The 17,129-nt window shown below is 46.8% G+C and overlaps 1 protein-coding gene across 1 annotated transcript; it reads left to right on the top strand.

Moving 5' to 3' along the window:
- Nucleotides 1–3,238: 3,238 nt before the first annotated feature.
- Nucleotides 3,239–12,201, top strand: ATP6V1B2 (ATPase H+ transporting V1 subunit B2). The gene is given in 16 exon segments (XM_040538025.1): nt 3,239–3,379; nt 3,485–3,492; nt 5,417–5,472; nt 5,859–5,957; nt 6,598–6,691; nt 6,792–6,869; nt 7,371–7,510; nt 7,632–7,733; nt 8,096–8,193; nt 8,440–8,563; nt 8,991–9,141; nt 9,511–9,593; nt 9,691–9,795; nt 10,273–10,402; nt 10,525–10,636; nt 10,638–12,201. Coding segments are annotated over 16 exon segments (1,518 nt in total). The 5' UTR covers nt 3,239–3,269; the 3' UTR covers nt 10,666–12,201.
- Nucleotides 12,202–17,129: the final 4,928 nt, after the last annotated feature.

Genomic DNA, 17,129 nt, shown 5'->3' with positions numbered 1-17,129 from the left:
TGGCTGGTCCACAAGGCACTGCCAAGCTGCCTTTACCCAGTCCACAATGCAAATCATCACAGGATTTCCAAAACTAAAAGTGTGATGATAAGTGTTCATAGTGGACGGAAGTACTTTTAAGGCCAAAATCCACTGATCCAGGCCACGATCCCTGAGCAGCTGTGGTCCAAGCGTTGTGGTCCCTCTGCATCTGATGTTCGGTTGCCTGTATCCGGAAGGACGCTGGCAGCGTCGAGCTTCGAGCACAGCCTTCCCCTGCACTTTTACCCTGCCTGCTTCATCTCCAGGGACAGGAGCCAGCTTTCTCACACTAACAAGGCTGGTTTCCCGTAAGCAAAGCCGGATGGAAAATTATATCCATGCATGATTGAGGTACTGCAAATATTATTTAAAATGTGATCTCTTTTCTTCCATCATTTCTATCTTCTTAAACTTTTGACATAAAGCTCCTTCATTTCTTTTTTAAACCCAAACTGATACCATCATTCATTCAGGATACAAAGATTTACTGCAGTAAAAGAAATAAATCCCAAACATATTCACCTTTTCTCTGTTGACATGTAAATCTGCCACTGAAGCTATTTGTCTGGCTTCTGCACGGCCCAAAACTATTGCCAATAATGTGAGAATAGCGCATCCCACCAAGGAATTCCCTGGTTGTGCATTACAGCAGAAGCTGAAGCCTTTGAATACATTTTGTGAGCTGAGAATTGAACGTCTAGGCCTGGAAATTACTTTCTAAGTATCTGCAGAGTAGACAGCGGATGAGCAGTGCACCACTACCATCTACTGAGGGAGCTCAGAATTGCTCAGCTGTACTTGGGCTTTGTGCAGAAATACTTCAGATTCTCCTTCAGGTGAAGGAGGCTTGTGGAGACATTATTGTTGTTATCTCATTCTCTTGTGGGCCCAAGGTCAGGCACCATCTCGTTTGGCCGAAGGAGACCGCAATGTCATGTCGCTTGCTCTGCAGAGCTGATGGGAAACCTTGCTCAGACGTGCTTTGGAAGCATTTCCACGTGCCCATGAGGTTTTTCCAGGCAGTTCTCTTTGAGTATTTTTTTTTAACCATGATAAATGTTTTCCATGATTTTTTTCTTTCAAAAACTGTACGGAAACAAAATGAGTGTGGCCTGAGGTAGTCAGGGCGGCCCAAGGCAGGGCAGCAGAGCAAACGTTCTGATGACAGGGAGCAGGACACGAGGACTGATGGGCTGCCTCTAGCCCCCAGAGGATGTGGACCTGAGAGTAGTGGGTGACCACAGGCCTCCTGCCGGCTCCACGGGCCAAATTCATTCCCCGTGAACATTACAGGCCACTGTAGGCTACTCTGCTCAGCACCAGGCAGCATTTTACAAGCTGAATTTCCTCAGCCTGTGGGACCGGTCAGAAGGGAATAAAAGCATTTAGAATACAAAATGATTGGTTTTGAGCAATTGGAGTTTGAGCTCTGGGATCCCAGGGGCCTTGCGAGCAGGCAGAGGCAGCTGTGGCTTGCAGCGCCCGTCAGGCCCGGGCTTCGTTAGGCCCTGTCGGCTGTTAACGAGCAGGAGCACGAAGTAATGTGCATTAGGAGAGCTGAAACCTGGCCAAAACCTCCCAGTTTTACACTCAATCCACTCCACTGCGTTGTCCCTTTGTCTGTTTTTTTTTATGGTGTTCTCTCCCCCGTTAGCTAAAGAATTTCTTGTGCCATTGTTTAGTTTTTTCCGTCAGCCTCGCCAGTCCCTGGTACTTCGTTTCTCCTCCAGACCAGCACAGAATTGCCAATGTCTCTTTGAATATTTCCCCCAAATATTTCTAGTGTTAGCACAGAAAGAGATGGAATGTTTTGTAACATCACATAGTTCTGTCATGGGGAGGAGAACAAACACCAACAATTAACATTTAACACGTATGAAGAGCAAATAATCCATAAGGAAATAGAAGGTTGACAGACTAATGGTTTCCTGGGGGGGGGGGGGGGGGGGGGGAAGCTTGCAAATAATCCACTATCTTTTTTATTAAAGCAAAGGTCTAGGAGCAAGACTTTCCTTTTTTAATTTTTCTTTATTCTTTCCCTAATTCTCCTTTTCCTTTCTTTTTTTTCCCTTTATTTCCTTTTCTCTTCCCTTTTTCCTTTTATTTTTTCCTTTTCCTCTTCCTTTTTTCCTTTTTTTATTTTTTTTTTCCTTTTTCTTTCCTTTTATTTTTCCTTTTTCCTTTTCTTTTTCTTTTTATTCCTTTTTTTTCCTTTTCCTTTTCCTTTTATTTTTCCTTTCCTTTTCCTTTTTTTTTATTTCCTTTTTTTTCCTTTATTTCCTTCTCTTTTTTCCTTTTTTTTTTTCTTTTTCCTTTTATTTTTTTTTTTCCTTTTCCTTTTTTTTTTTTTTTTTTTCCTTTATTTCCTTTCCTTTATTTTCCTTTTTTCCTTTTTCCTTTTCTTTTTTTATTTCCTTTTATTTTTTTTTTTTCCTTTTTCTTTTTTTTCTTTTTTTTTTTTTTTCCTTCCTTTTATTTTTTTTCCTTTTCCTTTTCCTCTTTTTTATTTCCTTTTTTTTTTTTATTTCCTTTTATTTTTCCTTTTTCCTTTTCCTCTTTTATTTCCTTTTTTTTTTCCTTTTTCCTTTTCCTTTTTTTCCTTTTTCCTTTTCCTTTTCCTCTTTTTATTTCCTTTTATTTTTTCCTTTATTTCCTTTCCTTTATTTTTCCTTTTTCCTTTTTCCTTTTCCTCTTTTTATTTCCTTTTATTTTTCCTTTTTCCTTTCCTTTTATTTTCCTTTTTTCCTTTTCCTCTTTTATTTCCTTTATTTTTTTCCTTTATTTCCTTTTCCTTTTATTTTTCCTTTTTTCCTTTTCCTCTTTTTATTTACTTTTATTTTTTTCCTTTATTCCTTTTCTTTTATTTTTCCTTTTTTCCTTTTCCTCTTTTTATTTACTTTTATTTTTTTCCTTTATTCCTTTTTCTTTTTTTCCTTTTTTCCTTTTTTCCTTTTCCTCTTTTTATTTCCTTTTATTTTCCTTTATTTCCTTTTCCTTTATTTTTCCTTTTTCCTTTTCCTCTTTTTTATTTCCTTTTTTTTTTTCCTTTATTTCCTTTTATTTTTTTTTTCCTTTTTTCCTTTTCCTCTTTTTTATTTCCTTTTCCCCCCTTATTTCCTTTTCCTTTTTTTCCCTTTTCCTTTACCCCCCCCCCGCAGCACCCTGGCCAGCTCTCCCCCCGCCGGCCTCCCTCCCCTATATGGCCGCATGCGCAGCGCGCCGGGCCCGGGCGGCGCAGGACGCACAAGATGGCGGCGGTGCGGGCGGCGGCGGCGGGCCGGGGGCTGCCCAACGGCGCCGGGCCCGGCGGGGCCCGCGAGCAGGCGGCGGTCCTGGTGCGGGACTTCGTGAGCCAGCCGCCTCAGTGAGTGGGCACGGCCTTTCAGAGGGGGCCGGGGATCGGGTGGAAGGAAGGAAGGAGGGGAGCCGCGAGGCGCTGTAATGTCGCGGGGTGCTGCGGGAGGCGGCTGGGTGCGGGGCGAGCCGGGCCCAGAAGCGCTGCGAGCGCTCGCTAGGCCGTGCTGTTTATTTCCCGAACGCTTCCATCTGGTGTAAAATCCAAACCGATCCGTAAAAGTCCCCACCACAAGCCTGCTGCTCGGCTCGTCCCTGGAGCGAAGGTTTCAGTCAGGGGGAGCCGCCGTGGCTTCCTGCACAATTCGCATTTTGTGCTGCAGGTTTGGCTTTTGCCCAAACTGCCATTGCTGTCGTCTGCATGGGAAATGTGGTATTTCGGTTCCTTTTGGGGTTGTCATGGTGCGGGTTGGTCTGCCTGGGGATGGGGGTTTGGAGTCAGCGGCGAGCTGCCCGGGGGGCTCGGTGCTTTTGGTGTCAGGGAAGTTTTCTGGTGGTCAAGGCAGAGGGAAATGAGAAGAAGTGCTCACAAGGCTGTCATGGGATGAGATGTGTTGCTCAAGATGGTGTTTTCCACTTCTTGCTGTGCTGCCAGCCTTCGCAGGCCATGCAGAGGCCTCTCCTCAGGTTGAAGCCCGTGTAATTCTCCTTGCCCAGGTGAAAGGAGCAGCCCGTTGTGTTTGATTAAGGCCGATTTTGTAATATCAAAATCCTGCCGAACAATGTCAGACAAGCGCTAAAACTGAGACGGGGGAGTTCCAGCCTTAGGCCTCCTTGTGTGCCCCATCACCCACAGACCTTATCTAATGCAGCTTTGATTGTCGCAGTTAAGGGATTATATTGCAACAGTTCAAACAGTTTGCTTAGGTGTAAACATCGCTCTGTTGATGGTCAATACAACGCAAGGAGTGTGCGCCAAACCTGGGCGACGCTGCAGAGTGCCTAAGGCAGGTAATTCCCTGCAGCTTGGCCTCGGTGGATTTGTGACCTTTCTGTGGCGTCCGTTTCCTCTGCCTTGCAGCATGACCAGGGACGGGTGCCGCGTCTTTCGTGTGCTGTGAATGGCTCCACTTGCTCATTTTTTCCCCCCAGGGACAAGTGATTAACAATCGCTCTGGGTCACTGCTCCCTTGTGACCCTGATAAAGCTCTGACTCGGCGTTACTTCTGCCTGGATCAAGTGATGCCGGGATGCTCGCGTGTCCTTGGAGCACAGCAGGGTTTATCACTGTTTCCACAGCTTTTCTGCGGTGCTGATAGCGGAGTAATGAATTCTAACTTCTGGGCACACTGGTACCTTGGAAAGATGTATATAGTGCTGAGCTGCTAATGTTTAAGGCGTGAGCCTAGTGGTGCACCGGTGAGCTGTGGCCTTGTATCCGGTGTCAATGCTTAAGCCAACATGGGATAGGTTAAAAGTAAGAGGAGCTTGGCTAAAGCAGAGTTCAGTTTTTTTATAGTATAATCCATTGGTCCTTCCTGGGAGACAGAAAAGGTATGAAAAGGTTTCATCTCAGCAGTAATGTTTTCAGTGTGCCAAAAAAAGTGCAACTTACAATAGAAGTTCCGCTGGCAGCATTTAAACGCAAGACCTGCTTGCTTGGCTACTCGCAGGCTTTCGTCTGGGTAATTTCAGCGTCACGGGGCAGGACTCTTCTGTGGTTAAAAAAAAATGTTTCTCTTTGTTTTAAAATGACATCTTTACATTGTAGTGGTGTTTCTGGTGGCAGGGTGAACTTCAACAGCGTTCTGGTTATCCCCAGATACAGGCTTGCATCAATGAATTTGTGACAGACAAGAAAATGGCAAAATCGTGTATCTTAATGTTACCTCCGCTGCTTTGTGAGTAGTGGCAAAATGCTGGCAACACAGCTCAGCACCGAATCCTTCTTGCGGAGCTCATAACGAACAGAGAAGCAATGCAGAGCTGAGCCCATAATCTGCAAAACTGAGGCTGGTGATAGGAGTGAGACTTTGAGAACGTGATGTGGGATATTTCCGATGTTTTGAGGAAGTACCTGACTTGTGGCTTTTTCTTCCAGCTTATAAAACTGTTTCGGGTGTGAATGGTCCCCTGGTTATCTTGGATCAAGTTAAGGTAAAGACAAAGATTCTTAATGAAGTTGTTGAGGGATATTTTCCAGGGTAAGCTGTAAGAGTTAAATGCAGACTGTTGTGAAATTTGCGGGTTGCCTGAGTAATTTAAATGCTAGATATGCTTTTGACTGCTGAAATAAAAGAAAATAAGCACATTGGTATTCAAGCTAAAGAGTTGTCCAAGTGCCAGAAGAAGGGGATGAGTAGCTGAAGCTGTTGAGGAGAAGGAAAGGAAACATTCCAGTTCTACCAAACTCCCCCAAATGTTGTCAAACTTAAATGAAGAAACATATAATCACTTTGTTCTTGATCTTTTTGTTATTATAATAGTGCCATTAAAAAGGGAACTATAAACAGTTTTAATGGATCTTTCTTGCTCATTTTCAGTTTCCTCGATATGCAGAGATTGTCCACTTGACTCTTCCTGATGGCACAAGAAGAAGTGGACAGGTTTTGGAAGTCAGTGGCTCCAAAGCTGTTGTTCAGGTAAGACTAGGGACTGTATTGTCTCTGGATGCAACAGAAAAATGTTTTATTAATCAGTGTGTGTTTGAACTTTGTCAGATGTCTTGTGATGCATTTTTTGTACTGTAAGAAAAAAAAAAACCACTTATTCCAAGTGCAAATGGTATGAATTTCAGAAGATTGAAGACTAGAGTGGAGAATGACATCTTTTTCTATTTGCACTCTCTCAACACCCTGATTCCCTTGCAGCTAGATTAAGGGAATCATACTGTGTTTGTACAGCGTTAGGTTCAGGATCAGCTCCTCTGATGTAGATGCAGGTGTGTCTTCTAGGCAGCTGTTTCTTGTTAATAACAGTTCTTCTTATCTGAAGAACTTTACCCCGTTGGCAAAGGAAAATACTTGAGATCAAAAAATGGCACTGGGTTTGTTGGTTGCTGATGATATACCTCATGAATTTTGTTTAAAGTAGGTTTTTATGTCATGTTTTGTACTAGTGAGCTGCTTCTGAAATCCTCTGCTAGCAGGGGACTGCCTTGCTTTTCTTCCCTCCGGCTGATCAAATTCTCAAGCTGTGAAGCAGCATTCTCGTGCATTATTTTGTAAAGCACAATACTACTTTTTCTTGTGCTTCTTTTTTTTTTCCCTGGTATTTTTACAGGTATTTGAGGGAACTTCAGGTATTGATGCTAAGAAAACATCTTGTGAATTTACTGGGGATATTCTTCGAACCCCTGTCTCTGAAGATATGCTTGGTAAGTACTTGTGTCTTGCTTTGAAGAGTGAACAGACTTACTACCCACTAACTTACTTTCGCAGTAACTTACACGTCTATTTTATTGCTGCTTCTTGTAGGCAGAGTATTTAATGGATCAGGAAAACCTATAGACAGAGGCCCCATTGTTTTGGCTGAAGATTTCCTTGACATAATGGGTATGTTAATCCATTTCTGGTATGGAGTTGCATCTGTTGTTTCTGTTTTCTGAATGTTACAATAGATTTGTTTTTGAACATAGGATCTAAACATTAGAAGGAGTTTAATCTTTATTTTTATTTTTCTGTGCAGCATCAAACTCGAATCAAATTCATATAAGTGCAGGTGGTTAGGGTAGAAGAAGGTAACTGTCTTTAGTGATGCTTGAAACCTGTTCAGAGAAGTATGTGTAGACTCTTAACTGTATAGCCTCCAGAGATAAAAAGGTAATAACCTGACAGACTTTTCTTGAAAGCACTCTTACCATTCGCATGAAAGTAGAATGCCAGAGTCTTGAGATCAACAAAAGGCTCAGACTTAACCAGATGTATCTAAAGATTTGTGGGCCTAAAGGTGCGGTTTCTAGCTTCTGAGCCTTAGATCAGTACTGAAAATCAGTGATAGTTCGATCAAGGTTCAAACATGTATGTGGAATAACGTGTTCTCTAAAAACGTAACAGGTCAGCCAATTAACCCCCAGTGTCGAATCTATCCAGAAGAAATGATCCAGACTGGCATTTCTGCTATAGATGGTATGAATAGCATTGCCAGGGGGCAGAAAATCCCAATATTCTCAGCTGCTGGCTTGCCCCACAATGAGGTGGGTATTCAGTGCTGTTCTTAAAACTGCTAAAGCAATTTGCATTTCACTGGGGTTAAAAAGCAAGCAAGTTAAATTCTGCATCAAATATGCAGATGGACTAACAAGCTTTCTCCTTTAGATTGCAGCTCAGATATGTCGCCAAGCTGGCTTGGTGAAGAAATCCAAAGATGTGATGGACTACAGTGAAGAAAACTTTGCCATCGTGTTTGCTGCTATGGGTGTAAGTCAATATTATTGGAGGAAAATGATGCTCAAGTAATAAGACAGTGCTGCAAGTAGCTGAACATTGCTTTTTTGAAAGTGTTCTGGGTAGGTCGCGTGTGTAACTAAACGATACTAAATTGGCTGAACGGCTGGAAATCTCAAATAGATGGTGGTAGTGTAACTGAGTGATTCTCTGGTCAGGATAAAATATTAAACTTTGTCCCTTGGGTGGACTTCTGTAGAAATATTCATTCAGTTGGGATTGCAGGGGAGTCTTCGTGGTATAAAGAGCTTTGCTTATGGATTAGTAATAAGGTGTTTAGATCTGAAGGATGCTAAAATCTGGTCTGGAACTGATGCTTTAATATTATGATTCAGGTGAACATGGAAACTGCTCGGTTCTTCAAATCGGACTTTGAGGAAAACGGGTCCATGGACAACGTGTGCCTGTTCTTGAATTTGGCCAACGATCCAACGTAAGTTGCCTGTGTTGGCTGGGAAAAGGCTGAGAAGAACAAATGAACTGGAAGCCAGAGCCTCACTGTTGACCTGCCAGGTGTCACTTAGGTTGACGTTTTGCAGCGAAGCGTAATTTGCAGTGCTGGTGCTCCAGTCAGTGCATGCAGTAGACTTTTCAGAGGGTTTTAATGTATGTAACTTCAAGCTGTTACTTTGCGGCCTTAAAGTACCTGTCATAAATAGGCCGTGCTGTTCTGTTTCAGCATTGAACGCATTATCACGCCTCGTCTAGCTCTAACAACAGCAGAGTTCTTGGCATATCAGTGTGAGAAGCATGTGCTGGTCATTCTGACAGATATGAGCTCCTATGCTGAAGCTCTGCGAGAGGTACGCATTTATTAACTCGTATGCTGGGTGTTGGCAGAAAGGGTTCATAGTATAAAGTGAGTATGAATTTGTGCTCAAGCTGTTACAATTAATATTCCTTACAATGTTCTTAAATTAGCCAGTGAGGCTTTTAGTTATTCATTTATTGCCTAGAATTATATTCAGCAGCCAAAAAGCTATTGCTTTTTCATAGCTAAACTTCTTTGACTAGTGGCATTCAGCAGCTCAATAGTTTCTGATTTGCCTTGGCATCTTGTCTTGTCATACACAGCTGGGGTGACATTTCTCTTACTAGTGGTTTATGTGGCTGTATTTCAGTATCACCTGTGGGAACAGGTCCTTTGAGTGACTAGTATGGATTAATTAGGGGAGATGGCAGGTGTGTGCGAGTGCTCTGGTTTCCTCAAATGCTTCTCTTGACTCTCAGGTTTCAGCGGCTAGAGAGGAAGTCCCTGGCCGTCGTGGCTTCCCAGGTTACATGTACACGGACTTGGCCACCATATACGAGCGTGCTGGGCGTGTGGAAGGCAGAAATGGTTCCATTACTCAGATTCCTATTCTTACCATGCCCAATGATGGTGAGTTATTTTCAAATGTTTTTTAATAACTAGCACTTTAAGGACTCCTTTAGACCAGGCTGCCCTATTTCTGATGCACAGCAAGACTGGTCCTGTGGCCTTTAGGTTTTCATTTGGGTAGTGCAGTTGTTGGCTGTCTTCTCTGTATGGTTAGGAGAAATACTTTGCCCATTTAAGACTTCAGGACTGTTCTCCAGCTCTGTCAGGAGTGCTTACAGCTCTTGCATAAAGTCACTTAGTGATATATGGGGGTACTAACTGATGGCATTTTACTTTAGAAGTTATTTAAGTGTTTGAAAAAGCTGGCACATCACTGCTAGAATGAATCTAAAAGGTCTGAAAACTGTCAAACCATTTTTTTTCCCAAAGATATTACTCATCCTATCCCTGACTTGACTGGATACATCACTGAGGGACAAATCTATGTGGACAGGCAGCTGCACAACAGACAGGTGTGTACCACAGTGGTTGGGACCTGTTTAAGATCGTTTCTGTGCTTTTTGAAGTATTATGTTGACTTTTTTTTTTGATGTCCTTTTCTTTCTTCAGATTTACCCACCTATTAATGTCTTGCCCTCCTTGTCTCGACTGATGAAGTCAGCTATTGGAGAGGGCATGACAAGGAAGGATCATGCAGATGTATCCAACCAGCTGGTATGTAAAAGCCCCTTCAGAGAAGCAGAAGCATATTTCAAATACACCTCTCTCACTATGCAGCCAAACACTTGGGGCCCAGAACACTCCTGAGGCTGCTTTAAAGCACTGAGTGCTTAGGGGGACCCTTGTCTGGGTTTTGAGCAGAAATGTTTGCATGGGTGCCGTGGAGCCATGTGAGTCACCTGCACGAGATTCTCTGCAGCACGAAATGTGTGTGCTGTATGGTATGCAGTAAGCGCTGAGAATGTTCGATGTTGTATAAATTGCTCTTTTCTGTATTAAATGTAGGTAGATTCAGTCTTAGTGTATTGGTCACTGTGCAATACGGTAACAATGCTGTGATGGCAGACACAGGAGACTCAGCTATCTGAAGGACCCCAAATGTCATCCTTCCAAACGAGCGCCTCTTTTGCTGTTAAACTAAGGATGTAGTTTAGTTACCAAAGTAAAAGCACTAATTTTGTCCCTTTTTAGTACGCCTGCTATGCTATTGGGAAGGATGTACAGGCTATGAAGGCTGTAGTTGGCGAGGAAGCTCTTACCTCAGATGATCTTCTTTATCTGGAGTTTCTGCAGAAATTTGAGAAGAACTTCATTGCTCAGGGTAAGTATCTGTTTCAAGAACATCATGGTCTGCATTAACACCTGGGAGGTCTTGTTTGCAGACCTCCCTGTTAGCGAGATACTTTCCTGCCACATGTTTCAGTCTGTGGTTAATTTCTGTAGGTCCTTACGAAAATCGCACTGTTTACGAGACCTTGGACATTGGATGGCAGCTTTTGCGAATCTTCCCCAAGGAGATGTTGAAGAGAATTCCTCAGACAACGCTGGCTGAATTCTCCTCGAGATTCAACTGCAAAACACTAGCCACAGCTTCATCTCTAGCTCCTTGCTCTGTGAAATGCTGTTTGTTTTCTTTTTTTCATGTGTTGGTGTTTACTTGTTGCCCTTATAATTAAAACCAAGAGTAGGTGACATTTGTGCCAGTGTTCCAACGTACACTGATACCAGTTTTTAAAATATCCCTTCTTCCAAAGCCTGGGTCTTCAGGAAAACCTTTAGGCCAGCTCTTACAAATGTGCAATAGCTATCACGAAGCATTTTTTTTTTTTTGAACTGGACCTTTTCTAGACATTTCAAGGGAATGTCTTGAGGATTACCAGAAACTGCAGATCTTTGCTTTCAAACCAGGAGCACATGGTTTAGAAAACATGAAAGAGCAAATGCGACTTCCTTTGTCCAAAGCATCTGCTCTGTCTGATCATATGCAGTTGCCTTGCTGCTGGTAGAGCAGATGGTACGCTGCTGTCCTGCTGTTGTGCCTGAAGACCAGGGTAATATGTGGAAAGTGTGGTGCGCAACAGTGTACCTCTCTGAAAAGTGCAAGTCACTGTTTTTTAACTGTGGCGTAAGATTTGTAGAGGTATGCATGAACTAAGGACACTAGTGAGCACACCAGGCGCTTTTCTACTAACAAAGGGTCTTTTTCAGAGGTCACAGGCCAGTGGGTTGCTACCTGAAGGCAGTATGCTGAGTCAGTTGCTGAATTAAAGGTTTTTAAATTGATGTTTGCAGAGTAAATTTCCTACTTAACTTTTCTTTTTTTCGAATTCTGGAAATGCCAGAGATGTATAAGAGCAGCTAAAGCATTCTGAAATCAGTAGTGTCCCAGTGGGCAAGTCTGTAGGTAATTCAAGGCTTCATGCTGCTACCGAAGGGGATTGTGTGATGTGAAAACTCTTACACCTGACACAGTTGTACTGGTGGGAGGTCAGCTTTTAAAACGTTCATACTAAACAACGCAACAGGAGAAAGCAACCTAACGTACGAACGGATATTTTGAATTCTGCTATAAAGCATGCTCTAGGTGGCACTGGGTCCTGAGTCGTGTTTGAAACCGTTGTGGTTTGCACTCCAGGCACAGATTTGGCTAGTCAGGAGAGCTCAGCATTCCCAAACACAGCAAGCTTGGCTAGTCACTTCGTGTGTGATTTTTATTTTATTTTAAAGTGGTTCAGATGAGGCTCAGAGCCCCGTGCTGGCAGGCTTTCGTGCTTTTTTCCAGGCATAATGTAGTCTAAGCGCTGGTCTAGCTAACCAAAGCATGTTGCACCTCTCTAAATGCCTTCGGTGCTTGTCTGGGAAGGTGCTAACATGACTTGAATGATAGTGTGCTAATTCCAGCTTTCCCTGTTGTTTCCTATGTGCAGTTCTTCCTATGATTTGTTCAGTGTTCTCTGTAACTTGGACGCAATAGCAACTTTATTCCAGTGCATTCCACTCTAAAGCTGTGTCAAGTCTATTTTTCTTGAGGTAGGGATGGGAGGTTGGAAGTGTTGGCATGAGAATACTTTAATGTAGAGAATATCTAAATAAATTAAATATGAAAGGTGTTGAACAAAACACAAGTTTTTGTGGTTCTGTGATTAAAAACAACCTGGGGTCTTTCTGCAGTGGCTAAGATGTCCTTTGTCGCTGAGGTTCCTGTTTACACAAACGAAAATAGATAATCTGCTGAAACCCAACATTTTTCAATTCTGTCTGCAGCGAAGGCCGCTTGAGCCACGTGCCATGTTATTACTGGAGCTGGTGGCTTCTGGTGAGCAGGATTTGGCCTTCAGCTTCGCGACTGAATGCGTTGTGCTGGCTGAGTGGGTGGCTGTTGCAATCACAACGTGATCCCGGAGTTTCCACACGAATCTCAATTGGCAGTTTGTGCTGCGGGAGGCTGGGAAACCTTAAAAGAAACCTTAAAAGGCTTCTTGGAAGTGATCTTAGGGGGCGTGTTGACTTTAAGGGTGAGGGGGAGCTGTGGCCTGGGTAGTTTTGTTCTGGCATTGTGCACAGACGGCTTGGGGCATGACTACGTAAATCCCTGGTGCAAAAATCCCTGTTGCAGGTCCCTTTACACGAATTAACCGCCCTAAGTATTTCCCTGCTGGAGGCTGGCGAAGGTGAGAGGTGTTGAGAGCGGTGTGAAACGGGAGATCTGGGATTCTTCCTGCTGTAACCCAGAGAGCTGGGGTTAACCCAAGCATCCCTCCTTTGCTGAACACACGCACATCAGAAACGGTCTGCATCTGGTCGCTTAAGAATGAGGCAGGAGTGCCTTTCCTTCTCTGATGTTGCCGTTCATCTTTCAAGAGTTGTGCCCCGGCTTCCTGAGCTGTTCTGAAACTGGCTCTGGTAAACAGAGTTTGTTCTGACTGATAAAAGCCTGAGGCTGTCTTGGTCCTTCGCTTATTAACTATTCTGCTATGCTACAGCTCAAGCTGTTGCGTGTGTGGCAGTAACAAGAAGTCCTTGGGGGTAGATGAGACGTTACCCATCTTTTTTTAAAAATTCATTTAAATGTCCAAGCTGGTTCTGGCAGTAGGTTTTTCACCAAGAGTGATGCTAAGTTACAAAGTCCCATGTCCCTCACATCAATAATGGCCTTGTGATCGTCCCGCAGCTTGAAAGATGGTGTTTGTTTAAAGCTGTTGAGGAAGAGGAAGGAGGATGTAGTATACTAAGCGCATGTGATGGCTTCCAAAAAAAAAATCAGGACAAAGCCTTGATGCTTTCTACCCACTCACCACTCACGTACGCCCTCTCTTTAGGAGACCTGTGGTTGAGGCATGTGAGTAACTTCATGAGCAGGGGCAGCACTCTGAGCGCTTAGCCCAGGGTTTGAGAACAGGAGGAAGAGAGAAATTCCAAAGTCCAGGGATTCCTGAAGTCCTTCGTGGGGGCGGCGTGTGCGGGGGACAAAGGTTGCGCAGGCATTCCCGAGGGCGGGTAAGCGCGGCGCAGCAGGCAGCTGCCTCTCACAAGATACCTGCAAGTACAAGTTAACGGGCTCCTGTCCCTCGCAGCATTCAGAGCGAAATGAAAGGAATTTTGCCGTTATGTTAATATCCCCTGCGATTACGCCCTGCTACTCCGCAGCCGGTGGGGAGCACGGGGTAAGAAGGGAAGCAAAAGGCTCAGCCACGCGGGCGAGCCTGCCCTGCCCGTGCTCCTGTGGGCCGAGACGAAGGTTTGGGTTGGATGTAAACGCCAGGAGGCTCTGTGCTGGGGATGAAGTAGCCCGTGCCTGCAGCATGCGGGAGCACTCTGCTTGCTGGGAGAGGCTGCGGTGTAGCGCGGCAGCCACGCAGCGTGCACTGCCTCCCTGCCTGGGTGAGTGGAGAGGGGACAGAGGCCAGCTGCTGCCTGCAGCTCCTGCACCAGCCCTGTTACTGCACTTCCCAAGGCAGGGCTGCTTTGGGTCCTGCACACCTGGAAATGATGCTTTTTTTTTTTTTCTATTAAATATTTAGCAGTGCAAGAAGTGCTTCAGAAATACAAGGCCTGCTGGAAGCAGCGCTGAAGCGGTGATGCTTCTTGGCCAGCCACTGATTGTAAATGCAGAGCTTCTGACAGGGCATGCGTGTATCAGGGCTGGTTCCGGTTTTGTAAGGTCGAGGGGTTGTGCTTTCAGACACAAAACCAGCCTGCTGGGGCTCTCCAGCTCCTACCTGGGGGAGCCTAATTCAGGTTCGTTTGCTGTTCGAACCGCTACGAACTCTGGTTTAACGAGGCCACGTTTGGTGGCAGCGTCCAGCTCTGATCTGCCCCAGATTCGTGCAGGTGAGCACCCAGGTTGTGCTGCTCCTGGCCAAGCACGCCTGAGCTAGCTCTGGAGGCACGAATCCAGGCAGAGGAGACTCTGTCTTCCTCCCGACTCCCGCTGCTAGAGGAAATGGCAGCTGCCAGCGCGGGGCACAGCATCGCTGCGACCTGTGCTCACCGACGCAGGTCCCCTGGCTTACGACAGCCTGTCCTGCAGGTAGCGAACAGCCCGAGCCTGGCGCGGGGCCCTGCGAGAGGGGAAGGACAAAAATAGCTTCAGCTAGCATCAGCCAGAGGCCCCGGGAGCAGGCTGGGGCTTGCAGCTCAGCTATTTTAACACGGCGCTGGGAACGTGGCCCTTCCTCCAGCTCAAAGGGAAGGGAAAGCCAAGGGCATTTGGATGGGGCGTCCCTCTGCGAGCCGGCAGCGGGCCTCCTGTCTGAGTGTGGGCAAAGCCTCTCTGGGCACCCTGACCCCAAGACAATGGGGACGAGGGGCTGCAGTTGGTGGCACCAGCCACAGAAATGTGCATAGAAATGGGGGTGTCCCCCAGCCTGGCGGCCCTGGAGCTTCGCTCGTCCCCAAAGCGATGCTCTCTGCCAGCTCTCCTCCTGCTCGCCCCACCAAGGGCCAGGCAGCCAAAGGAGACCCGGGCACGATGTGATTGTCTAGGATCAACACATCCCCAGGGGGGTGAGAGCTGTAGAAACCCCACAGAGGGAACACGGTTTGGGCCGGTCTGCAGGCGAGGGACGCTCTGCCGTGAGGCCACATCCCCCGACACGGGCGCTTAGCCGGGTGCTGAGGCAAACAGCAATATTTCACCGCACGGGAGACAGCAGGTACCGTGCTAAATGGGACGTGCTGAATCTCACAGCGTGCCGCCCTAGTGCGTTTACACAGTGTTTTTCTTTTTTTTTTCTTTTTTTTTTGTTTGTTTTCTGAGTAATGACTATGAGGACTGCCTGGGGGTCTTATCCCCCCTTCAACCGCCTGATTTCAGCCAGTTGGGTCCCTCGGAGAAGCACACGACAGCTCGAGCAGCACACGACAGCTGTCGTCTGGTTCAGGAAGGGAGGAGAGCAAATATTGGACGCGTTTCCCCCCACCCTGGCCCTCGGGTTTTCAGCCCGCCTGGCAGATGCAAGGCAGGGGCTGGTGGGGAGAGCTGCTGCAGGTTATTTGCACATCAAAAGCAGCTTTGCCTCCGACCCTCCATCGCCCTGCCTGCGCAAGGTGGCTCGCTTTAATTGCTCTTTCAAAGGCAGCTCTGGTCCTGTCCCTGCTGAGATTTTGGGACTGACTCAGCCCTCCCCCCCCATAGCCAGAAACTGGTGCAGTGGCAACCGGGGTGTTAAGAGAAGATGCAAATCAGCTTCCTCTGTCTCCAAGCTTATTTGCATCCGCTGATTAGTCCAACAGCTAATTCAAACTCCTTCTGTTGATGGTTAGGCTGGGGCAGCTGGAGCAGCGCTAACGTAGAGCAGGGAACCCGAGCGCCTGTGGGGCGATACAGGAGCTATTGGTGCTTCTCTCCCTATGCCCCCATCTCCTGAGCCAGCTGCACCCCGTGCTTGGTGCTCGACACCCCGATGCTGCCCCGCTCATGTCCAGCAGAAAGGGTTTGGGAAATGGCTTTACCCATATCGCCGGGGCTTTGTGCTCCTTCCTGCACTCCTCCTGGGCGTGCAGCAACAGCGGTGTCCTGGCCGTGGCTCTTTCTGGTATTTGGCTCTCCCTGCAGTCCCACAGCACCCTAACACAACCCCACGGGGTCCTGGTGGGTGCCGCTGCCCTGCTGCTGCTGCCACCTGAGGCAGGGGATGCTCCCAGCCCTCCCGCGGGGTTGGCACAGCTTTTTTTCTCACCAGCAGCTTCCTTAGGGCTGCCCTGGACATTTGAGATCTCCGCTCCCTCCATCTCTCTCCCATTCCCCTCTCCCTGCCCTGGCTGCTGGGCTGTCACCACAGCGGGGACACAGCACTGCTTTGGGACAAAGGTGGCCACCGTTAAGTCCCCGCTGTGCTGCCCTGTTGTTGTGTCCTCCGTGGGCTGGGGACGTTCCCTGGGATAACTTGGGACGAGATGGGACAGCAGCCGGCCCGGGGGCTCCTCCCTGCTGCTGCCCTAAACCCAAACACGGGATAAGCCCGGCTGAGCTGGCGGCACCCGGAGGTGTTTTGCAACAGAAGGTGCCGCTCGGGGAAGAGCGGGCTCGCACGCACGGCTTTCTATCTCCTTTCTCCTCAGCAGTTTTCAAAGGCTCTAAAAATAAACCTGCCTCGTGCCCCAGGCAGCGCCGGCGATGCCAAGGTTTCCCTGGAAAGCGGGGCTGGGGCTGGTACCGACCAAGGTTTTGGGGCACGGAGCAGCCCGTGCGTGGCTCGGGCCCCGTGGGAGCAGCCTGGCGGGTTGGGACGAGTGGTGCTGTCTGCAGTTGGAGTGCTCCCCTTGTTTTGTGCTCCCAGTTTTGGGGGAAAACAGCGTTAAATAGTCAAAACATGTGCCGGCTTTTGCCAAGGTGTTTCCCTGTATCTCTCTGTAATTGTTTTCTCTGGCTCCATCGCTGGGGAGGGACAAAAATCGACCCGTCTGCAGCGCTGGGAGGGCAGGGACGGCGGCACGTGGGGGGATTATCTCCTCCTTTCCAGCACCCCCGCGCTCGCTCGCTGTTTTGCCATGCATGGGTTATCCCAGCTGCAAAGCAGAGATAACGCCGCTTGCCCATGCGGGAA

This window comes from Cygnus olor, chromosome 27 (assembly GCF_009769625.2).
Source record: "Cygnus olor isolate bCygOlo1 chromosome 27, bCygOlo1.pri.v2, whole genome shotgun sequence".
NCBI lineage: Eukaryota > Metazoa > Chordata > Aves > Anseriformes > Anatidae > Cygnus > Cygnus olor.
Note: the sequence above shows the minus strand (reverse complement) of the source record. Positions and strands in the feature narration are given on the sequence as shown.